Source organism: Lycium barbarum, chromosome 1 (genome assembly GCF_019175385.1).
Source record: "Lycium barbarum isolate Lr01 chromosome 1, ASM1917538v2, whole genome shotgun sequence".
Classification (NCBI taxonomy): Eukaryota; Viridiplantae; Streptophyta; class Magnoliopsida; order Solanales; family Solanaceae; genus Lycium; species Lycium barbarum.
In genome coordinates, this window is record NC_083337.1 from 2,135,326 (window position 1) to 2,159,866 (window position 24,541).

The 24,541-nt window shown below is 37.4% G+C and overlaps 2 protein-coding genes and 2 pseudogenes across 3 annotated transcripts; all 4 read right to left on the reverse strand.

Moving 5' to 3' along the window:
• Positions 1-2,689: 2,689 nt before the first annotated feature.
• On the reverse strand, positions 2,690-3,857 carry LOC132627028 (putative F-box protein At3g23950; annotated as a pseudogene).
• Positions 3,858-4,242: 385 nt separating this feature from the next.
• LOC132639512 (E3 ubiquitin-protein ligase RMA3-like) lies at positions 4,243-6,730 on the reverse strand (annotated as a pseudogene).
• An 896-nt stretch (positions 6,731-7,626) lies between these two features.
• On the reverse strand, positions 7,627-16,362 carry LOC132628779 (uncharacterized). The gene is made up of 2 exons (XM_060344547.1): positions 16,028-16,362; positions 7,627-8,195 (listed from the first exon to the last, which is right to left on the reverse strand). The coding sequence occupies exons 1-2, from the start codon at positions 16,248-16,250 to the stop codon at positions 7,882-7,884; spliced, it is 537 nt and encodes a 178-aa protein (XP_060200530.1). The 5' UTR covers positions 16,251-16,362; the 3' UTR covers positions 7,627-7,881.
• A 1,258-nt stretch (positions 16,363-17,620) lies between these two features.
• On the reverse strand, positions 17,621-22,812 carry LOC132628785 (3-deoxy-manno-octulosonate cytidylyltransferase, mitochondrial). Of its 2 annotated transcripts, none has more exons than XM_060344554.1 (8): positions 22,487-22,812; positions 19,710-19,755; positions 19,462-19,548; positions 19,236-19,360; positions 18,827-18,966; positions 18,686-18,737; positions 18,481-18,591; positions 17,621-18,102 (listed from the first exon to the last, which is right to left on the reverse strand). In XM_060344554.1, exons 1-8 carry the CDS (start codon positions 22,712-22,714, stop codon positions 18,010-18,012), a joined length of 882 nt encoding a protein of 293 aa, XP_060200537.1. In that variant the 5' UTR covers positions 22,715-22,812; the 3' UTR covers positions 17,621-18,009. The 2 variants fall into 2 exon arrangements, with proteins under 2 accessions (XP_060200537.1, XP_060200542.1); XM_060344559.1 differs by having other exon boundaries at positions 22,504-22,526.
• Positions 22,813-24,541: the final 1,729 nt, after the last annotated feature.

The window sequence follows — 24,541 nt, forward strand, 5'->3', positions numbered from 1 at the left end:
GTCAGCTAATACCCACACTATTTTGGTACTTGGTCCTTAGTGTTCCCTTTGGAAGTGAGATTTAGAATAACACCATCTAAAGAAAATTTTGAGCAACTTATTTCCTTTATAGATTTGAATCCCACTGTTGAGTAGTCATGCGTTATGACCGGAACTAGAATACATCCAGATCCAGTTCTCTAGCAAATACAACTCTTTTGATCATTTCGTGCAGTTTTATTCGAGTAATGCTAAATTTGCTTCAGTCTGTGCTTTATAAATTGCTTCGACACAAAATGAGAAATGACCTCTTCAATGCATATATGGTTGTAAGTTTACATATATTCTCATCATCTTTGGTAAAATCAAGTCTACTGTAAAGACGTTCATACACAACTCTACCACATTAACCATCTTATCTCAAAGTTGCTTAGTTTGTAACATTGATAAGTCACGTCGTCTGCATTTCCTCTAAGTGTGAGAAAGCTTGGTCGACATCTAGTTCTATTCATCAATTAAAGAGTTTGAAAGTTATCTTTAAGGAAGCTTCTCTAGATTCCTAGATGTTTACGTAACAAATATTTTGAAGTGCTTGTGGATGGTGTACCACTTGCTAATGAATACCATGCCAGTGAAGTAGAGTCGTCTCCATGAGGAATAAATAATCCTGATGGCGATGTCAAAAGCATGACGAACCTAACACATTGAATGGAGAAGAAAATATACCATTCAATCACTCTGCATGTACCACTCGATTCCTTTCATATTCTTCCTCGTGTTTATTGTTTTTCAACGCATCAATACTTGTCTAAGACAACGTAACGTAATGGACAAAGAAAAACTTATCTACAGCCGTATTTACTAAACCAACGAGTGCATGATAATTGTTTTTTTCAATATACTTTTATTATTGCTAAACTATAGCAGTCAATTAATATATACTCTCACCTTAATTTATCAGTTGACCGTAATATATTAAAGTAACTCAAGGCGTAAAAGATGGAAATGCCAAAGTAGAAATTTTTTTTTCCCCGACAATGACTAGAGTTACATACTACTACATTTTAGTCTTTATTTGGCAAGTCACTATCAGCCAATTCATATTTTATTCTCATTTGAAAGTTGAACCAAAAATGAAAACATTGACCTCCATCTTTTATTTTGGGGCGTGGGGGTGGGGGGTGAGAATAACAATCTATGTCTATTTGGAAAATATTTACCCGAAATAGCCCATATTTCTATTACCCGAATGGCCCTTTTATACAAGTTTATACATTGTCTACAGTAAGTGTATAATATTGTGTAATGTTATATATTGTGTGTGTAAACACTGTTGCAAAAAAGAAAAGTTGGCTATGCAGATGTAAATTAAAAATATGGCTACGTGGATGTAACACAAGCATAACACAAGCACATGGTTCGAGCACTTCTAGGTTCAATGATGGTGTAGCCCAAGAGACAAATCTGTGAGATCAATTGAACCAAAACAGACAATACGTGTCATGAGCTTGGGTCGTGACAATAAACCCTTCAAATCAGGAGACGGGGCCAAAAAGTCCAACCTGTTTTTTATGTCATCAGTATTTTATGGTTCATAATATTTTCTTCTGAAATGAACTCAGCGACTTAGAAGCAATAACAACAAAGTGACGTAGAAGCAATAACAACAACTCCAACAAGTTAACGGTATACAAGCTTCAACAAGTTTAAACTACTAAGTTGTTAAAGGAACTTAATACAACAGAGTACCACATGTGACAACTAAAAGAATACACAGACAGTGCTAAGTTCTGTGATGTAGCAATTCATCAGGTCTTAAACAGAAAAGTGTGCTAACAACAAAACGAGCGCGTTTCTCAACATGCGATAGTATCATAGTAACAACAACATCATGCCCAGTGTAATGCCACAAGCGGGGTCTGGGGAGGGCAAGATGTATGTAGACCTTACCCCTACCTTTGTGGGGGTAGAGAGGCTGTTTCCGATAAATCCTCGGCTCAAAGAAAGTAAATCCATTGTTAGAAGCGAATATATTCCTAAAAAGGAGCAAAAACTTGTAACATCCATAATTGAGAAGATTAAACAACATTAAAAATTGAGACCTGAAAGACAAACATAGTTGTGCAGCATTGAAAATCCACTGACCAGGCAAGAAACAGAAATCAAAGTTCCATTGCCTGTTCAATTGGTGCATTACTAACTAAGATTCTGCAAGCAACTTACTTCAATGTTCCAATATTTCCCACTCAAACAGCTTATGGTTCCTAGGAAGTACTTTTAAAAAGGATGGTAGAACACGTCGGAGAAGGAAACACTGACAAAATTCTATAAACAAGCAAAGAAATTAAGAATGCACTATCCATAGCATACCAAACAACGACAAATCTTTTTTTTAGTGATGAAGTAGTATCATTGACCGCATCAAGAAGATGCAGATAGTACAAAAGATACTAAGTAGTCTTTCATTGAAAGACATCAAGAAGATGCAAACAAAATTACAAGCAAATAGAGAGTTTGTCTGCTCAAATGCAAAGCTAATCTACAACTAAGGAGACACAATCCGAAAATTGATCACAGCTAGATACCCCTAATTTCGCCAGCTAAATAAGGTCAGTAAGCATTTAGCTTTAAGAAATTGAACAAAACACTAAATAGAGGCAGACACCAAAAAAGCAAGCAGCAATTTTTAGTTCACCAATACACAGAAACATCAACTTCTGGTTTCTGTTTCTTTCTTAATAGGAAGAGAAATTGGCCATGGAGGAAGCACGAACAAGAACGCTTGCCAAAAAGGGGTCCCTTCAAGCCAATACCATTCGCGTGTTATTAAACGAGCTAGATTAGTAAGGGCATCCAATTATCATGTTTTCATGTTGTATGAAACAACAGTGGACGAAAATTCAAGGTAAAAGACGTTGGCATCAAGCGGATGGAATGCGATCGGCCTAGGAACGAACCCTCTTAACGCTTTGCTATATAAAATATCATCGAACGATAAGTCACCGTCACCCATCTTTACCCTGTGCTGCAAAGTCCAATTTGAAGAGTCATACTCATCGAGAACCCAAACAGCAATGCTCCGAAATCCAAAGGGATGCCAGTGCTCAATAGACACCTCAATATACCTCAGTTGACCCTGACAAACATCAAGCAAAATACGACTTCCATTATTTCTGACATCAACACATTGATTATCGATATCAGCAGGAAGTCCAATTAAACGACATTGATTGACATCATTAAAAGGATTAAACGCTAAAATCCATGTCGACGATCAATCCAATGTAGCTTTCCATTCAGAGCAACAGGCCTCCTGAGCCAAACAACTTCAATTGCTAAGTCCATATTTTTTTGAACAGCATTCTTCCAACATCCCGTCTCAGATGAGAATACCTCGAACTTGACTACATACGACTCTCCAAACCGACAGTCCAATCTCACCACTTTATAGCTCCTCAATGACCCCCCCTTCATATTCTGTTAAAAACCTGTACTAACATGTTCCAAAAGCATGGAAGGTCGAGGAAGACCAACACAATGCCCCGTAATAGCATTGTAAATGTGATAATCACTTAGTTCTCTATCATTGTACCAGATATCTAACTTGCTACGTCGATCATACAAGACTAGCCCATCACTGACTGCTACAATATAATATCCTTCTAATTCAGGACTAAGACAAGGGAAAATAATGGTCTTAAAGCTTGGATGCAATCGATTATTGGAGAAAAAGGCAAGATCGACTGAGCAAAATGTGTATCACCCTCCACACGCAGAGTGTGAGCAAGAATGGTCCAATGTGTTTGATGAGGTGGCAACAAAGAAGCTCTAGAAATATAAAGGGATGCAAAAGAAGGTTCAGAAATCTGGGCTGCATATCAGCCCAGTTTTTAAAATAAGGAGACCCGCCCAAACCTAAACGGGTTGAGCGGGTCATGATTTTATGGGCTGATCGTGGTGTCCGTGCGACTTTGCACTCATATGGACTGATTCCACGAGGTACCTACTATCTTCCACCAGCACAGGTATCAGATAGTTCCTGTCCACCTAGTACCTTGACTAATATCAAATAGCTCACATTGTTGGTTTGAAATCCAAATGATGAAAGCATAAATCTAGTCCATTCATGATGAATCCTCTTATATAAGTATCCGCCACAAAATTAACTGCAACTGCGTTTGCTAAATTTACATGTATTTCGAATAATTCACGCGAAGTATCTATATTCATATCGCACTCGTTCAACACGAATACACCAAGGCAAAGTGAAAAGATGTAAATAAATTGTGGGAATAAAGCCACAGAAAGTATATAAGCAACCTTTGCAAGGTATATATAGCCTTTTCTGTTTAATCACTATAAGTTTTTTTTTTAAAATCTATCAACTACATGCCTGACTGCTGATGCCACCTATGCGTTTCAATAGGCCGTCCATAGGTATAGGGCACAGTCACATAATTTTGTACGTCTGTACAATGATGAAGAAGCATATAACAGGTGTAATCAGAATAGGAGAAGGCACAAGATGAAGGCACAGAAGAGAAAGATGGATAATCTGTTAAGAGATTTGTCCACCTGCATTTCTTGCCTTCTCATTCTAGAGCTACCACCGCCTCCCGGGATGGGGTAAAACGAGTTTGCATCTGAGCCCCCCAACATCCTTGCGAGGAACATTTCACTAAACATCACGACCATCGGGCTGAATAACCGAGTCATTGCAGTGCCTCCGAAGCTAGACGGAGCTATGGCTGCATAGCCGCCAAAAGCATTGGTGATGAATCGAGGGTGGTGGATAATACAACGAAGTGTGATGAAGTTGTTGATGGACGTGAGAAGTTGAAGGTGATGATGTATCAACTTGTGTGGTTGTTGTCCAAATTCCTTGAGGCCTGCGAGGTACGGTGACATCAAGTTGGGACTCGTTGGATCCGCATTCTGCTGATGATGTCCCGCGGCCATATAGAGGTACCAGTGAGGAGTTTGAGATGTGGGATTTGCAGACTGGACATTTATGCGTCTCTTCTGATCCCGAGGCAGAGTTCTCAACTTGAAGCCACTTGTAAATGCAAGGCCAGCAGTAGAGGTGACCGCAGAGGGTGACTACAGGATCGTGTGCAGAATCAAGACAAATGTTGCAATCAAAACATCCCATCATATTTCCAGAGTTTGCCGTTGGAACTGGAACGGAGTTCCTCTTCTTTAGGGAAATATCTTCATCAGTTCCAAAACTGATCGTAGGTTCACCAAAAGATTGTTCTAGAGCCATGGAATCTGTTAAAAAGACGGGGGAAAATCAGAAATAAATCAACCACCTGACCATATTTCTTTGAAAATCATCTAAGAAATAAGCATCAAAGTGAAGAGCTGATATTCACACATCTGGACTTTGAGAATAACTGATGATGAGAGCTATGGTTATGGTCTTAAGCTATGTTTCTCGACTCTCCAAATATTGTCTCACGCATGTCGGATTCTCCAAAAATGCACTACTTTTGGAAGATCTGGACACACCCGACAACGTTTTTTAAAAGTCCTAGCACCACATAGGTCTTAAGCATAGGCAATGCTTCAATCAATCACCTACAACTCAATCTCAAACTAGTTAAGGTTGACTAAACAATCCTTTATATCCATTTACCTTTATTCAGATCCATTTATTCCAATTCTAAATAATTTACCTTTCACAAAAAGAATCTAAATAATATACATTAAAATCATTGACTAAACTTTAATCAATTGACAATACCAGAACCCTTGGCCATTGACATAAAGGCCTATAAACGATCTGAAGCATCAAAAATACCCATCAAACGAGATCAATCATCCAACGTATTACGGTGTATATATAGGGTAGATTTTCAGTTTTTGTGTACATATATAAGTTTTGAATACGAAGAGGAGCCTTGACGTAACTGGTAAAATTGTTGCTATGTGATCAGGAGGTCACGGGTTCGAGCCGTGAAAACAGCCTCTTGCAGAAATGCAAGGTAAGGCTGTGTACAAAAGACCCTTATGGTCCAGCCCTTCCCCGGACCCTGCGCATAGCGGGAGCTTTAGTGCACCGGAATGCTTTTTTTTTTTTTTTATATATATATATAAGTTTTGAATACCCTAAATAAATCCAAAAGGTTAGCTCTAGTGATTCAGGGTATTCAAAATTCTCTCCAACGTCTAAGATTCGATAACCTAGGGGGAGCATTTTTTTTATGTTTAGCTTTTGTTATTTTTTCGAACCCCCTGAACGAAAATCCTGATGCGCCACTGACTACCTGTCTACCTCCCATCCATCACAAGCACTAGCTAACCCGGCCTACCAATGATTAGACAGATGACCCTGAATTCGAGCACATAATTTTCAAGTTTTTTGAAATAAAATTTACATATTTGAAAACTAAGTAAAAAAAAATACTATAAATCCCAATCAATGATGACAATTCAAAAATATTTAAAAGATACCAGAGACGATTACGGTCAAAAAAGAAAAAGAAAAAAAAAGTTTTTTGCATCTCGAAATTCGAAAAGTGCAACATAAATTGGGACATACAATGCAAATTAAGAAAGAAGAAAATGAAGAATGTACCGTTAGAAGTGATTATTGGAAGAGAAATTGAAGGAAGAAAATGAAGAAGCAATGAATTGAGCGTGTATTTAAAAACAGAAAAATGTTTTCTCAACCGCAAATAAAGCGAGAAATATGGGCATTACTCTACACGCAAGAAATTCAAGAAAAACTAGACTTTTTTTTTTGTCTTCCAATAAGCCTGATATTTGGACACAGCTTATGCACACCTAAACTAAGGTCTTGGAGACTATTATAATGCACAAGTACAAGTGTCCAATAAATTTATCAATTATGAACCTACATGTAATATGCTTGGAAGAAAAAGAAAAAAAGTTACAAGTGTCGTATAATATGGGCTAACATGTGGGGCTAGTTTGGTTCACATACTAGCTATGTGATGATTATAATGCGTGAAGTATTTATGTCGTGATTAATAATGAAGAAATTGTTATGCGATGATTAGCAATGAATAAATTATCATGCTAGAATTAATAATTAATGCATTGATATACAAAATTTACGTTGAAGATATTTTTATTTTAAAACAGTTTAATTCCTATTTTGCTAATACATGTATCCATGTTACACATTCAATTCCACATAACTTATTAAAACTATTATTTAATAAGATTGCCTTTTCTTGTGCAATCAACCAGTCACTACATTATTTCATCCGAAATTTTATGCCAAATTAGGGTGCTATAGTTGGAATTCGAAATTTTCTTGGGCGCTGGTGCGAATAAAAAATAGAAAGAAAGAAAAATACTGGGGCAAGCAAAAATTAATCAATCAGTCAGATCATTTAACCATATCCGAGGCCAAGTTAACGACGCTGCGAGGGTTTGCCTTCTTTCCAACTTGCAAAGTTAGTGTAGAAGTGTTTGTCAATTTATACCCAACAAATTCTACTCTTTCGTCCGATGTGGAACATCCATTCATTTTCCATTCACAATGCAATCTCAGGGAACTGAACAAGATGATGTACAAGTTTTTGGCTAAAAGCAAATTATACAATGACAAATGTGTAAGGTTCATTCCATCAGAATAAACATTGGATATTACTTCAGATATGATGACTTAAAGTGTAGAGCAATATACCACAGTATTCTTTTTTCTGAAAATGAATATACCAGTGTATTCTACACGTGAGAAACATTAAATTACTAACATAATGCTGAAATAAGAAGAAACATAGCTCCAGAATTTATACTGAAGCATTTCAGGTTTATTAAGTACTATATTCTAGCTGCATTGAAGGCAAAAATAGAATATACATAAAGAAAAGAGAAACAGCAAAAAATTCTTACAAACGTATCTATAAGCGTGTGTGCACCATTCTACTACAAGAACTTTTCAATGCTGGTTGCCAAAGTTGCTTTGGGAACTGCGCCAATCACCGCGTCTTTCTTCTCTCCGCCCTTGAAAATCATGACGGTTGGGATACTTCGGATCCCATATTCGCTTGCAGTGGAGGGGCTTTCGTCTGTATTCAGCTGGAAGAATTTAAACTTGCCGGCATATTCTTGAGCTAGCTCGTTAATGATGGGGTGGATCATTCGGCATGGACCACACCATGGAGCCCAAAATTCAACCAGGACAGGTAAATCAGACTCGATTACAAGTGACTTCCATGTCTTATCAGTAACAGCACCAGCTGCATTTTCCATCAAAAACATGTTAACACAAAAAGAGAAGCTGGTAAATTATGGAAATTCTGCAGAAGCAATGCATCTTTAGGAGCAAATCATGCTAATACCAAAGCAACCTAAAACTAAGAAAAAAATAAAAATAAAATTACTGCCCAAGATAGTTGATGCGTCAAATATCTTAAACATCCTATTTAGTCAGAAGCCAAAAATCAAATTTTACTACATCTGATCTCATTTTCCAACTAAGGATTATTAATTTTAGATACTAATGCAATCCCTATACTCGCGTAACATCGCAATCGATGCTTCACTTTACTGAAGAGTGAAGCATAAAGACTCTTGCAAAGCTAACCACATGCATTTCCGACATCTGAAGTAGTCACACAAAATCAAAGAAAAGGCACGTCATACATAACATATTACATACTCCCTCCGTTCCAATTTATGTGACACTCTTTCCTTTTTAGTCAATCCCAAAAAGAGTGAAATCTTTCTATATTTAGTAACAATTTAACTTCAAACTTCTCATTTTACTAAAATGATTTATAACCACAAAATTTTTTGGCTTATTTTAGACCACAAGTTTCAACAGTCTCCCTTTTTCTCTTAAACTCAGTGCCCAGTCAAACACCTTCACATACTTTGCATTAGAGGGAGTAATTGCTTTTACTCAAGATGCAAAGTACTCATAGTCGTCTGGAAGTTGACAAAGAAGCTGCTTGAGACAATATACAAGCTTCTATGTTGTTCCAAAACATACCTCTTCTTTAGTAATCCTCATGCAAGATAATGAGTATAACGAATTTTAACATATTACCGAATAACCTTATCTCAATAAATGACATATAAAGAATTCCAATGATATCTTATAAGGTAATAGAAGCTCCGAGTCGAGTTAGAATGAGAAGCTTAATTGACTTAACTATTGAACACAGGTTTTGATAACAAATATTACTGCTAGTTTTCCTCTGCTTCTGTTCCGAAAATGACAGATTCATTTTTCAAAAATATAGTTGAATGCCCATAAAACACTTGATGATTTCTTCCCATCTGGCCAAACGTTGATGGGCAAAGTTATCCAGTAACCTATGCTGACCAGGGGCGGATCTATGTGTTGTTGAGGGTGTTCACTGTTAGGATTTAAATCCCAAATCCGACCTTTGTAAGCAGGTTCTCAGGAAAGATTGGAGGGTCACAGCTGGACCACTTAAATACCAACCTCCTTAGACAGAACCTACTTACACCGTGATGTAAGCGAAGAATAAATAACACACACAGATTTATAGTGGTTCACCCTCAATGTGAGAGCTACGTCCACGTTGCTGCTGCAGATCTTATTAAAGAAGAAATATTACAAGTGTTTACAACACTCAACCTCACAACCCCAATCCCAATTACACTCAAGAATTTTACCACAGAAAATTCTCTCAAAGACCTTCTCTTACTTAGGCCTTTCACTAAGAGTATTTCTCTTAGATTTTTCCTCTCTTGGGATGTGTATAGCAAATGATCTTAATGATATCTTACAAATGAACCATAAGCTACCTATTTATAGGAATGAATTTCCTATGATGAGGTAAGCGCTTACATCACAACTATTATGAGGTAAGCGCTTACATCACGACTATGTGAACAAAAGAATTGACTTGTTTGGCCAATTCCACACCTAACAAATCTCCCACTTGAAGACTAATTTTAATTTGTCTTCACACTTTGATCGATGCAGCAGCTCTTTCCTACTTTCATACTTCGTGCAGGCCAACTGAAGTTGAGCATAGCTTCAGTTTGTCTATCGTCACTGCCTTTGTCAGCATGTCTGCTGGATTCTGACTCCCTGCGATCTTCTCAAGCACTAGCGCTCCATCTTCCAAAGCTGATCTAATGAAATGGTACCGGAGTTGTATGTGCTTCGTTCGAGCATGGTAAACCGGGTTCTTTGCCAAATGAATGGCGCTTTGGCTATCACAATATAGCACACTTCCCTCGTGGTCCTGATCCAATTCCCGCAGAAAAGATTGTAGCCACATCATTTCCTTTGTGGCCTCCGTCACAGCAACATACTCAGCCTCACAACTAGAGAGAGCTACTATCTTTTGCAACTTGGAAACCCAAGAGATTGCAGTACCTCCGAAGGTGTAAACATACCCGGATGTGCTCTTTCTGCTATCAATATCACCACCGTTGTCAGCATCAACATACCCTTGCAACCCTGTTTTTGATTTTCGGAAATACAGAGCTGAACTCGAGCTGCCTTTCAGATATCTGAATATCCACTTCACAGCCTCCCAGTGTTGCTTTCCCGGATTGCTCATAAATCGGCTGACAACTCCCACTGCATGTGCAATGTCTGGCCTTGTACATATCATTGCATACATAAGACTACCGATTGCAGATGCATAAGGTATCTTGTCCATCTGCTTCTTCTCATCCTCGGTTGTCGGCGACTGATCCTTTGACAACCGAAAGTGTCCAGCCAAGGGAGTGCTGACTGGCTTGGCATCATGCATGTTAAACCTTTTGATAACTTTCCTCACATATTCTTCTTGTGAGAATTTGATGCCCTCCTTGCTTCGGTCGATTCTCATCCCAAGGATTTGCTTTGCAGCTCCCAAATCCTTCATTGCAAACTCTTCTGATAACCCTTTTTTCAACCGATCAATCTCCTGTAGGTTTGCTCCTACGATTAGCATGTCGTCGACATAGAGTAGCAGTATCATGTACGAGTCTTCAAATTTTTTGAAGTAACAGCAGTGATCTGCCTCGCACCTTGAAAAATCAGCTTTCTTCATAAAGCTGTCAAACTTTAAATACCACTGTCTTGGAGCCTGTTTTAGTCCGTACAGACTCTTTTGAAGTTTGCACACCAGATTCTCCTTTCCTTTGATTTTGAATCCCTCCGGCTGTCGCATGTAGATTTCCTCGTCTAGATCACCGTGAAGAAATGCAGTTTTCACGTCCATCTGTTGCAGATGTAGATTTTCCTTTGCTACCAGCCCAAGAACAGTTCTGATAGTCACCATCTTGACTACGGGAGAGAAGATCTCCGTATAGTCGATGCCTTCTTTCTGTTGAAATCCCTTTGCAACCAGCCTTGCTTTATAAAGCTTGCTTCCATTGGGTTCTTCCTTTATCCGATAAACCTATTTGTTTTGCAATGCCTTCTTATCCTTTGGCAACTCGGCTAACTCCCATGTATGATTTGCCGATAGTGAATCCATCTCATCCTTCATTGCCAGCTCCCACTTAGTCGATTCATCGACTTGCATTGCTTCTTCATAACATTCCGGCTCCCCTCTGTCAGTGAGTCGAATGTAGTTGAGGGATGGAGAGTACCTGTGAAGCGGCTTCCTGATCCTGGATGATCTACGCAGTTCTGTGATTGGCGTCTGTTCATTTGTTTCAGAATCAGCATTTTCATCAGCACCTTCTCGGATTGTTTGTTCCTCTGCCTCGGTTGTACCTGGCTGCGGCTCAGGTGTCGGAAAGTCCCTCAAATCGACTATTTCCGATTCCTTGTCCTGACATTCTGAATTCTTTTGCAGCTTGTCTTTGTACAGTACCTCTTCGTTGAAGACAACATTCCTGCTTCGGATGATCTTCCGATTTTGTTCATCCCAAAATCGGTACCCAAGCTCGGTGTCACCATAGCCAATAAAGTAACACTTCTTTGATTTTGGATCAAGCTTGCTTCTAGCCGTATCATCATTATGAACATATGATAAGCAACCGAACACTTTCAGAAATGAAAGATTTACCTTCTTGCCACTCCAGACTTCTTCTGGAATTCTGAAATCCAAGGGAACTGACGGTCCTCGGTTAATTAAGAAGGCTGCGGTATTGACTGCATCTGCCCAGAATGTCTTGGGCAGTCCAGAGTGTATTCTCATACTCCGAGCACGCTCGTTCAACGTTCGGTTCATTCTTTCGGCTATTCCATTTTGTTGCGGCGTTCCAGGAATAGTCTTCATCATCTTGATCCCATTATCGGCACAGTACCGTTTGAAATCACCATCGGTGTATTCTCCGCCGTTGTCGGACCTCAAACACTTCAACTTGAGGTTTGTTTCATTCTCGACCATGGCTTTCCATCTTTTGAATACACTAAACACATCGGATTTATTTTTCATAAAATAAACCCATACCTTCCTGGTTGAATCATCAATGAAGGTCACGTAGTAGTGTGATCCTCCAAGGGAGGGGACAGTGGTAGGTCCCCACACGTCTGTGTGCACCAATTCCAACTTCTCGACCTTCAACTCCCTGCCTGCATTTGAGAAGCTTACTCGCTTTTGTTTTCCGAGAATGCAGCTCTCACACGTATGAAGGTCCACCGTCTTCAGCTCCGGAATTAAGCCATTTTTCACCAACAGCTTCATCCCCTTCTGGCTGATATGTCCCAGCCGACAATGCCACAAATCTGTCTTCTTTGTGTTGTCAACCACAGCAACAGTATCACGACAGCTAGCCGTCATGTAGAGAATGCCAATCTTCTTTCCTCGGCCAACTACCATAGCACCTTTCGCCACCTTCCAAGACCCATTACCAAAGTTGAGATCATATCCCTCATCATCAAGCTGACCTACTGAGATCAGGTTTCGCATCAGCTTTGGAACATGTCTAACTTTTGTAATCTTCCACGAGGATCCATTTGACATCTTCAAATTAATGTCTCCCGTGCCAACAACATCTAGCGGCTCTCCATCGGCTAAATAAACTTTGCCGAGATTCCCAGCCACGTAGTTTGTCATTATATCATGATGTGGGGTGGTATGAAAGGACGCTCCTGAGTCAAGCACCCAAGAGTCTATTGGGCTGTCAACCGATAGCAACAACGCATCGCCAATGTCTTCCGTAGCAGCGTTGATTCTAGCCCCCTTGTTATCCTCCTTCTTTGGCGCCCTGCAGTTCTTCTTGAAGTGACCTGGTTTTCCACAGTTCCAACACTCATGTGTTCGTCCTGGTCTGGATTGACCCCTGCCATTCCTTGACTTCGATCTGCCCCTATTTCGGGTGTAGTTTCTGTCATAATTTCTGCTTCTGTTTTCAACATTAAAAGCAGAACTCGTCGATGCCTCTCCCGAATCTGTCCTGCGCACCTCCTCAGCAAGGATACGATCCCTAACATCGTTGAACTTTATTTTGTCACTGCCGACAGAATTACTAACCGCTGCTCTCATTGGCTCCCAACTATTTGGTAGGGATGCCAACAAAATTAGAGCTTGTACTTCATCATCGAAATCAATTTTTACCGATGACAATTGATTTACAATGGTATTGAATTCATTTATGTGTGCAGCAACATGAGCATTTTCCATCATCTTTAGATGAAATAGTTTCTTCATGAGAAATACCTTATTATTTGCCGAAGGTTTCTCATACATGTCAGACAATACCTTCATCATATCTGCGGTGGTCTTCTCCTTTGCCACGTTGTGAGCAACGTTCTTCGACAGCGTCAGTCGAATGACTCCCAGAACTTGTCTGTCGAGGAGATCCCAATCTGCTTGCTTCATCTCCTCTGGTTTCGGACTCAGAGGTTCATGAAGCTTTCTGCCATATAAATAATCTTCAATTTGCATTCTCCAGAACGCAAAATCTGTACCATCGAATTTACCGATGTCGTGCGTCGTACCATCTTCGCCTCCCATCGTTTCTAAATCACAACACAACCTGTTGCTCTGATACCAGTTGTTAGGATTTAAATCCCAAATCCGACCTTTGTAAGCAGGTTCCTAGGAAAGATTGGAGGGTCACAGCTGGACCACTTAAATACCAACCTCCTTAGACAGAACCTACTTACGCCGTGATGTAAGCGAAGAATAAATAACACACACAGATTTATAGTGGTTCACCCTCAATGTGAGAGCTACGTCCACGTTGCTGCTGCAGATCTTATTAAAGAAGAAATATTACAAGTGTTTACAACACTCAACCTCACAACCCCAATCCCAATTACACTCAAGAATTTTACCACAGAAAATTCTCTCAAAGACCTTCTCTTACTTAGGCCTTTCAGTAAGAGTATTTCTCTTAGATTTTTCCTCTCTTGGGATGTGTATAACAAATGATCTTAATGATATCTTACAAATGAACCATAAGCTACCTATTTATAGGAATGAATTTCCTATGATGAGGTAAGCGCTTACATCACAACTATTATGAGGTAAGCGCTTACATCACGACTATGTGAACAAAAGAATTGACTTGTTTGGCCAATTCCACACCTAACATTCACCCGAACACCCTCGGCAAAAAATTACAGTGTATATACAGGATAAATTTTCTGTGTTTACGTGCATATATTAACTTTTGAACACCCTCGGCAAAAAATTGCAGTGTATATTTAGTTTTTTTTTTTTTTTAACACCCTGAATGAAAATTCTAGATCCGCCACTGATGCTGACGGGAGGCAACAAGAACTAGAAGGAATGTCGAGGTGTGTGCAAGTTGGCCTAGACACCACCATTATTAAAAAGAAAAAAAGAAGTTGAATGCCTTGGAACTAGTTTACACATATATTTATAGATTGATTGTGTTTTCTATAGCTCCCTGCAAGGTGTTTTCCTTCATAGAATCATTTTTCAATCTTTGGTAATCTTATTTTAAAAAATTCTCCATATTTTCCTTTAAAGTTGTGTAATTTTGCTTTCCACATATTCCAACTCCTGCTCTGTATCACTTACTTCAACTGTCAACATTTGATACTCAGAATAATATCAGCAAATCACTATCATCATGCCTTATCTAGATAATAGTACTAAAAACTCATAGAGAAAATGATTACTCAAAGTAAAACACTATTCATAGAAGAAAACATTCTACCTATAGTTTAAGGCCTGAAGCATCACAATTAAAAACAAATATCCATTTAAGTACTCTCTTCATTTCAATTTGTTTGAAATTCTTTCCTTATTAATCCATTTGAAAAAACTAAAGCATTTCAATATTTTCTTAATTAGAAAGTTTTTAGTCACTAAAATGCTAGGATATGTTTAAGACTCCTAAATTTCAAATATTTACACCCACACAAATGTTATGAAATACTCCAATCCAAATTATATGAAGGTGTTTTATTGGGCACAGAATATAAGAACAAAAAGAATACTTTTGAAACGTGTGGTTTAAAATAAGCCATACATAATTGGGTGGCTATAACTCATTAAGATAAAATGAAAAATTTAGAGTTGAATGGTTACTAAATATAATAAGTTATCTCCTTTTGGGACTAACTAAAATGGAAAGATGTCACATGAATTGGGACAGAGGGTCGGTATTTATTACTCCCTCCATCCGTCTCAATCAATTTATGTTATATAATTTGACCAGGCACCGAGTTTAAAAAAGAAAGGAAGACTTTTGAAACTTGTAGTCTAAAACAAGTCATATTTATGTGTTCGTAAATCATTTCATTATTTCTAAATATAAAAATGTATGTTATTTTTGAGACAGACTAATGTATGTTATTTGTTGGAATAGGATGGAGTATTTAATATTGTAAGTTTCAATTGTCGTTCTTAATTTTATTAAACTTTGTTAAGTACTTTCTATATGTTATTTCTTTTACTTTGACTATCTTATTACAACTGTTTCTTTTTTCTCAAACTGCTTTATCAAGGTTTTTTCGCTTTCATTAGGCTATTTGTATTTATCTGACCTTTTCTCGTCATGTTTTCTCCTGAGCCAAGGGTATTTCGAAAACAGTCTCCTTATCTTTCGAGATAGTAGTAAGGTGTGCGTACACTTTACCCTCCAAGCCCCACATCGTGGGACTTCACTGGGTATGTTGTAGTATGTATATCAAGTCAAACTAAGACAAACGAGGAAAAGAGAAACACACCTGTAACAGCAGTTTCCTGAGCTTCACATACAATTCTTCCACCACGTCGAACAGAACTTGAACGTGAACTGAAAGAAACCTTTGACTGACTAACTTGCACCTTAAGTCCTTTGAACTGAGAAAAACTTACGTTGGACCGACAACCAGAGACCAAAGAATCAGCACGCGCCGACGTGAAAACGGAGGCGCGTGGAACTGCAATGGTTTCCAACACACCAGCCATTGAAAATAGTATAGTAAAGAGTGAAATATGGCAATGTGTAAGAGAGAAAGAGAGAGAGTAGTGATACTTTTCTTCAGAGAGAAGAGAGTGAGGTCTGTGGCTGAGTAGAGTTTTGTGGAGATTTTTCATGATGAGGCTCAGTCCTCCACGTGGCTTTTATATATGCCTCCACAATTTTATTTTTTTCGTGGGTACAATGTTTTCCGAGAATAATATCTCCTATGATTTTTTTTTAAATTTGTTTGTCATATTATCAAAAGCATTACTCTCTCGGTTTCTTATTATAAGTTGACAATTTAAATATCTTACATGATAAGTTTAAAATTACAAAATTTAAATGACATTTTAATATATTACATACATAGATTTATTTTTTAAACTTGTGCCAAGTCAAACTAATAGCTCGCTTGTCAAGCTTTTAAAATCAGCTTATTTTGGTGAAAAGCAGTTTGTATTTGACCAATTAATTTAAAAAGTATTTCTGAGCAGCAGTTTGTGTTTGGCCAAGCTTTTAAAAAGTATTTTAAGTGTATTTTTCGTAAAGTGCTTTTGGACAGAAGCTACTTTTTTAGCTTCTAAAAAATTACTTCGGCTACTCCCCAAAAACACTTAGTTTCTCCTAAAAGCTTGGCCAAACACCTTACTTCTTGGAAAAAATAAGCACTTAATAAGTTGGGCCAAATAAGCTATAAGACACTTAAATTAGGACGGAGAAAATATTTTAATATAAATATCTCCATATGTCATAAATCTTTTATCAGTATGTTATCAACATTCGATAGCAAGTGGGGAGTTGCGAATATAACCATTGCACTTTTATTCTCTTTTTTTTTTTTTTTTTTCGGATTGCCCTTCATTTGGGGTGGTCTTTAATTTTTATCCTTCGACTAATGTTCCGAGGTTCTGGATTCGAGCCCAAGCTCAGTAAAAATATATATATATATATATATACATGTATTTTCGCAAGGCAGATGTTTGAAGGCAAAACTCTGTCTTGCGAATCCAAACTCTACCTTGCGAATTTTTTAAAAATTTTTGACTGAGCAGGATTTCGAACCCGAAACCAAGAGATTTTTAGCGAAGGACCAAATTACCACCAATTTGAGGGACAAAATTAAAGACCACCCCCAGCGAAGGACAATCCTGCAAATTGCCCACTTTTATTTGCATACTATTACACAGCCCACAATGAAAAAATAATCCCAACACCGCATTCGGATATTACCAATGACTAAACCAAGCAGAAAATATTGTCCAAACTCATATAAAATACTAAAGAGTAACGTACCTCAAAATAGCTCTCAAAAGGTGTCCCCAACCTCAACAACTATCAACACACACTTTTTTTTTTTTTTTTTTTTATGAGAAACTATCAAACTGATCAACATACACATATAGGAGTAAATACTTATCCGCACCGGTGTTTACACCAACCAATAAATACATGACACGTCTCTTCACAAATATGGTTATCACTAAACCATAGTTAACTAATACACATTAATTAACTACAAAGTATGAAAGAATTAAGAATACACAACCTTTGCCACAACAAGGGATACGTAAGTGAAACATACACCAAAACTCTAAAATATGAACTATTTGCAGGATTATACAGCAAGTTCCTATTTCTTTTTTCTTCACAAATTTTAACTCTGAAAGATAATTGACGTGTTAATCCAAGTGCAAATTGAAACCAAAGAACTCCACCTTTACAGCTATAGGAGTCATGTAAGTCATCAAAATAACTCATTTTGCTCTAAGCCAAATTCCTCTCACGCATGAACCGCTCTATCTTCTCTACATCTTCTGGTGTGTCAACACCGTGAGCCTCGTGGTCAACTTTTATCACCTGCCCAAAAAAAAAAAAAGATCCATGCAGTTATATACAACAACTTTCTGACAAGTAAAAATCAGAAACTATAGTTAACCAAACAAATCAGAAGAAGAAAAATTGTTGGAAAGGTTAATAAGAATTTCCCTTGTCATTCAAACATAGATATTTAGCATAAGAATATACAACTGTGGCCAGATGCGGAGCTAGTGTATAGTATAGGGGTTCACGGAAACCCAGTAGCTTTTGTGTAGACTTGTGTATATATTAAGAAATTCATTAAATATCTAATAAATATGTGACTATGAACTCAGTTTTATATATTAACTTCAGATCGTTATAGAAACACATAAACTTCAAATCCTGGATCCACCTTTGATGTGGAGGGTATGTTACCTTCATTTTGTATCCATTCTCAAGGACCTTTAGCTGTTCAAGATCTTCTTCTAGTTGCAATGGTGTTGGTGTTAGCTCGGGATATATTTTCAGGAACTTTGTATCATAACTCTAGAATGAAATAAGAGACGCTCTATCATTCAACCAGATAAACTTTTGCAGAAAAACTAGTTGATAGGTGCACCAAAATTGTACAACTTGATACCTGGATCCCAAGGTGCAGCAAGTAAGGAAACTGAGGATTAACCTTGCCTGACCTGAATGTTTGCAAAAGTAGATCAGGTTATATAACGGAAGATATAACCGGCCACTGCAATAGGGTTTCTCAGAGAAAAAATGGACTAACTTGTTATAAGGAATAAGCCCTCGTGAAAAATATATTGCATAACCACGATTGTCAACCACACATTTTACACGATTTGGATCAAATGCATCCTCAGGTTTCAAGGACGTTACTGCAGTGCTAAAGACTGCATCTGGTGCAGCCTGCACAAATCATAGAGTAATGTTGTTAGTCATTTAAAGCCCAAAAGACTAAGCTACGAAGAGAGGAGATTCAATGAGAATTCTCATACAAAGTAAACTCCAGTTATCAAAAAGAAGTATGATATGATGTAACATCCAATTTCATGGTCAATTAGTTCCCCAACATCTCATGGCTATCTGTATGAGATAATACCCTAAAATATCTAGATAATCTCCTAAGAATAACGACAATTCTTATCATCATTAAGAAAAGAACCAAGGAAAATAACCTGCAGGGCTTTGACGATGCCATCTATTATTTCAGGTTCAATAAGAGGTTCATCTCCTTGTATATTAACAACAATGTCATACTTCTTAGCAAGCTTTTGAAGAGCTTCATTACAACGCTCAGTTCCTACAAGTTAACAACTAAGCATCAGGCCTTCAGCTATTCACAAACTGAAGTTCCAGAAGTTGCAAAAAGAGTATTGAGAAAATAAATGGCATCATGTTTACCATTTCTACATGATTCAGCAGTCATTATCACTTCAGCACCAAAACCCCGACAGCATTCAGCTATCTTTTCATCGTCTGTTGCCACAACTGTCAAACAGCCAACCAAATAAGCAGCTGCAATAACCCTTTTCCAAAACTGCGCACACACACTTTCTTTTTCTTTTCTATTGGTGGAGGGGATGGTGGATATGGGAAGGAAAAATAGGCTAAGTTATAGTTGCATCAAGGCAAGTGAAATGGATACATACCAACTTCATCCAATGTCTCAGCAAGCTTTGCCCTTTCCCATGTTCTCTGCGGCATTAAGATTTTGAATATGGTGAGGGTGTCAATTTCTTGTAGCAAGAAAATGATGGCAATCACACTGTTTCTTGATCAAAGCTTCACCAAGGGTAATGGTAAAAGAGAGAAATAGCAAGAATGACATACAAATTTCCAAAATTTACAACCCTCTGACTAGTTTGAAGTTTTTCCGGATTTTTGGGATCTTAATGTTGCCAAGGAAAGCACCTCCCAAAAGCAATAAGTGGATCTAGAAATTTTATACGTGACGATAATAGATCCCTTATTTTAAGTAGTCAAAGCAAACCAATAATTTACTCAGGACTGGCATCATTCTCGGGTATTCAAAGAGATGTTTTTGTTGTAACATTGATTTTGTAACCTATGTTTCATTAGGCATTAGTAGAGTTTCTTCAGTGACTAAACATCCCGCTACCAATATAAAGAAGGGAAGAGGCATGGGTCTGGACTCTGGAGCTATGCCACGTAGAATCATTAATATGCACGAAAACTACAAAAATTCTAGGATCTCTACCAGATACCGGGGCAGGCATGAAACTAAAAACATTATCAGAAACTCTTATCAAAGGATTTGACCTCTGTTGGACCCAAAGCCTTAAAATCGGAACAAGTTTCTCAGTGTTCCTATTCCCTTTTTTTTTTAATAACCTCCGCAAGAGTCAATTGTGCACGGTCCAAAACTCTGTGGATAACGGAACAAGTTTCTCAATGTTCTTACGAGCCTCAATTTACGCTTCATTCCACCACTTCAATAAGGTCCACAAACCAGAACTACGCATTGCTCTATCAACAATCAACAGAAAAGACAATAATCACCTTCTTTTCCAATAGTTCTGCTTGACGAGCGAGTCATTCAGTTTTCCAGTCAACCAATTTGAAATTATCATGCGCCAATCGCCATACAAATATATTGAAACTGGGAGCTGAACTCATTATTAACCGTATTATACTGTGAAAGAGCAAGTAATGACGCCTAGCATGAATCTTTCCGTAGGGACGGGTTACCACCATCATGGCGGAGCTTAGGGGGGACGCAAAGGGCATCCGGATCCCTATTATATTGTATAAATCAAGGTCAAAATTATTTTTTATGTAAATGTAGTAAAGTTGGCCTTTCCATCTCCTCTTCTGCTCTTTCTTAGTAGTATTATTTTTATTATGGTGCCGCGTAGATCATTATCCTTATGTGTGTATTACTGTGTTACATTATTTGTTTGATATCTTCATATTTTGCTGTCTTATTTCTCTTACATTTCTGCATTTGACTACGTTCTTTTTAGCCGAGGGTCTATCGGAAACAGCCTCTCTATCCTATAAAGGTAGAGGTAAGGTTTGCGTACATCTTACCCTCCCCAGACCCCACTATGTGGGACTACACTGGGTATGTTGTTGTTGTATATGTAGTAAAGTTGGAATCCCTTATCTTCTTCGTTTACTTTTTTTTTTTTTTTGATTAGCGCCAGGTGTCCGAGTCTCTTTGAGCCCCGACTAATCCCGGGGGTGCACAGGCCCTCGGCAAGGAGTTTCCCGCAAGTGCACCACGGGTAATTCAGGGTTTCCCCAGTCCGATGGCCCTCAGAAATTGTTTGCACCCAGCGGGTTTCGAACTTGAGACCTTGAAAGGGAGCACCCCAAGGCTCAAGTCAATTGCCACCAGGCCAACCCCTGAGGGTTTCTTCGTTTACTTTTTTATATCAGTGAAAATCCTGACTTCCGCTCCACCATTGATCACCAAGGGTAGATCTAATCATATCGAATTTTGGAGTCACTAAGTTCAATGTACTTCTACTCCCACTCATCAAGAGAGAAAATTCTACCATACATTTCACACTCAATTACAAATATAAATATTTCAAAATTCTTCTTAACTATACATAATTTAAATTGAAGTTCATACAGCTCTAGAAGTACCTGGATCATGAGCTTTCCTAGGGTATTCAATCGTGAACCCATTTATTTAATGAGAAAATTACACTGTATGTTAATTGGGTAACAATGCTACCAAAATTGACCCATTTTTTAATTCTTACAAAAAAAAAATGTCCCGAACTTTTCTCTCTCTGGCGCTCTCTCTCTCTCTGTGCCTTCTTATATGTTTGTATATGTTGGTATAAGTGTCTGTATATGTTTGTATATCTTGGGCTATTTTTTGTAATGTAAGTTTTGGGCTATTTTATTGCAATGTAAGTGACCAACTTGTATATTTCTGAAATTTTCCCCATTTCAGACTCAAATTACAAATATAAACATTTCAAAATTCTTCTTAACTATACATAATTCAAATTGAAGTTCATACAGCTCTAGAAGTACCTGGATCATGGGCTTTCCTAGGGTATTCAATCGTGAACCCATTTATTTAATGAAAAAATTACACTGTATGTTAATTGGGTAACAATTCTACCAAAATTGACCCATTTTTTTAATTCTTACAAAAAAAATGACCCGAACTTTTCTCTCTCTGGTGCTCTCTCTCTCTCTACCTTCTTATATGTTTATATATGTTGGTATAAGTGTCTGTATATGCCTGTATATGTTTGTATATCTTTGGGCTATTTTTTGTAATGTAAGTTTTGGGCTATTTTTTGTAATGTAAGTTTTGGGCTATTTTATTGCAATGTAAGTGACCAACTTGTACATTTCTGAAATTTTCCCCATTTCAGACTCAAATTACAAATATAAACATTTCAAAATTCTTCATAAGTATATATAATTTGAATTTTACCTGGATCATGGGTTTACCAAGGATTTGAACAAGTGGTTTGCCTTGAAACCGGGTTGAAGCAAAACGGGCGGGTATAATACCTATGACCCGACTCCGAAACTTGTTGGATCGGCTAAGGTAAGCTTTAGCGCCGATAGCTACGGCTAATGCAGCTCCAACAGCTAAGCCGTGAAGAATCCATAATTTTGTTGAGCTAGATGATGATGATGATGAATTACAGATGGACATATTTTTGTTAATGTGATTTCACAATTGGGAATTTGTCGGTGTTATTTCAGTGTGCAAATTCGATTGTGAATGATTATTAATGTTAATTGTGGAGTGAAGTAACTTGCATAATTCAATATTGAAATTATACAAATGTAATCCTGTTTCAATTTGCTTGAACTTATTTCTTTTTAATTCGTGTCAAAATGAATTAACTCTTTTCTAATTTAGAAATAAATTCAATGATTTACGGTCACACGAATTTTTAAAGCTTATTTTAAACCATAAATTTTAAAAATCTTCCCTTTTTCTTAAATATCGTATCCAATCAAATAGATTCATATAAATTAAAATAGAGGGAGTAATTTGACAGGTGGCTCAGACGTGTATGTCTAAAAAATTAAGTTTTGTGTACGAAAAAATGTGTATGTAACAAGTTATCAAAAATAAATAAATAATGTGTATGTTTTTTTTTCTAGCGCAAAAGTGAGTAGTTTTGGAGAAATTGGGATGGGATTTCGGATAAACTGAGGAAAATAGTCATCCCTAAATTATTACTTGAGCAATTTTGATCATTTAAGTTTCTCAAAAAATGAGTACTTTTAATATTCCGTAGATATACAAACTCTGACGGTTAAATTTAATCGAAACTATGAAAATAGAAAATTATTTTAACGCAAACTCATAATTAGAAATACAAATTTTGTAGTTTATGTTGCTTTTGGTTTATTTCAGGAGTTTGCTAGCAACTTTTTAAGGTGTAATTTTTATAATTCTTTATCTGTCTGTTTGTGTCTTGTGTAGTTTTATGTGTCTCGATTTCTGAAATTTTGACGAAAACTCTGATATTCCTGTTTAAATCTTTTTAATCACGGTTTCTATTAAATTTAACAATCAAAGTTAGCGGATCATGGGCTTGCCAAGGATATGAACGAGTGGTTTCCCTTGAAACCGGGTTGAAGCAAAACGGGCGGGTATAATAACTATGACCCGACTCCAAAACTTGCTGGATCGGCTAAGGTAAGCTTTAGCGCCGATAGCCACGGCTAATGCAGCTCCTACAACAAGCCATGAAGGATCCATGCTTTTGATGATGATGATGATGATGATGAGTTACAGATCGACATATTTGTTTATGTGATTTCACAATTGGGAATTATAGGTGTTATTTCAGAACTTACTTGTAGAGTGCAATATTGCAACTATAAATATGTATCTCTCTTTTGGAAAAACAAAAACGATAAAGGATCGAATATACCCCTTTACTGGCTAAAGTAGTCAAATATATCACTCCTGCTACAAGTTGGGGTCAAATATACCCATATCGCTAGTAAAGTTTCAAAAATGCCTCTTATTTCTAACATATTTCACTTTGGACTGTGGAGTGAGCTAACTTAGGAGAATGCCAAATTTCAATTATTCAATTTTACAAATTCAATAGGTGGATCAGACATATATCTCTTAAAAAAAAAAAAGTTTGTGTATATGTAAGAAGTTACAGCTAATCTGGATCTATTGCCTTTAAATACGCCCAGTTTGACAGCATATTTGTGGTGGCGATCTACTATTTAAGCTTTATATTTCTAAATTTTAAGATTTTTAGCATTAAATTTATTAGTATATTTTAAAAATTATAAGTTCAAACCTATTACGTGTTGCCATTTAAGTAAACTTTTAATATAAATTTAGCTTTGTGTTGTAAATATTGGGTTCAGATGAACCTGGTGCCTCGATGTTACATCCGCCTCTAATCATCACAATTCAGAGGTGGATGTAGTTAAGTACTTAGGGGTTCTTCCGAAATCAACAGATTTGGCTCAGATCACGTGTGTAATAGAGTTTAACCCC

Bases quoted from the DNA above. Each gene is read 5' to 3' on its own strand.
- LOC132628785 (XM_060344554.1), bottom strand. From the start codon at position 22,714: ATGTCCATCTGTAATTCATCATCATCATCATCTAGCTCAACAAAATTA. The intron at 19,756-22,486 runs GTAAAATTCAAA...TTAATGCCGCAG, and splicing joins TTGGTAAACCCATGATCCAG to AGAACATGGGAAAGGGCAAA. The intron at 18,103-18,480 runs GTAACATACCCT...TTTTTTGGGCAG, and splicing joins AGAATGGATACAAAATGAAG to GTGATAAAAGTTGACCACGA.
- LOC132628779 (XM_060344547.1), bottom strand. From the start codon at position 16,250: ATGGCTGGTGTGTTGGAAACCATTGCAGTTCCACGCGCCTCCGTTTTC. The intron at 8,196-16,027 runs GTGTGTTTCTCT...TGGAAAATGCAG, and splicing joins TCAGGAAACTGCTGTTACAG to CTGGTGCTGTTACTGATAAG.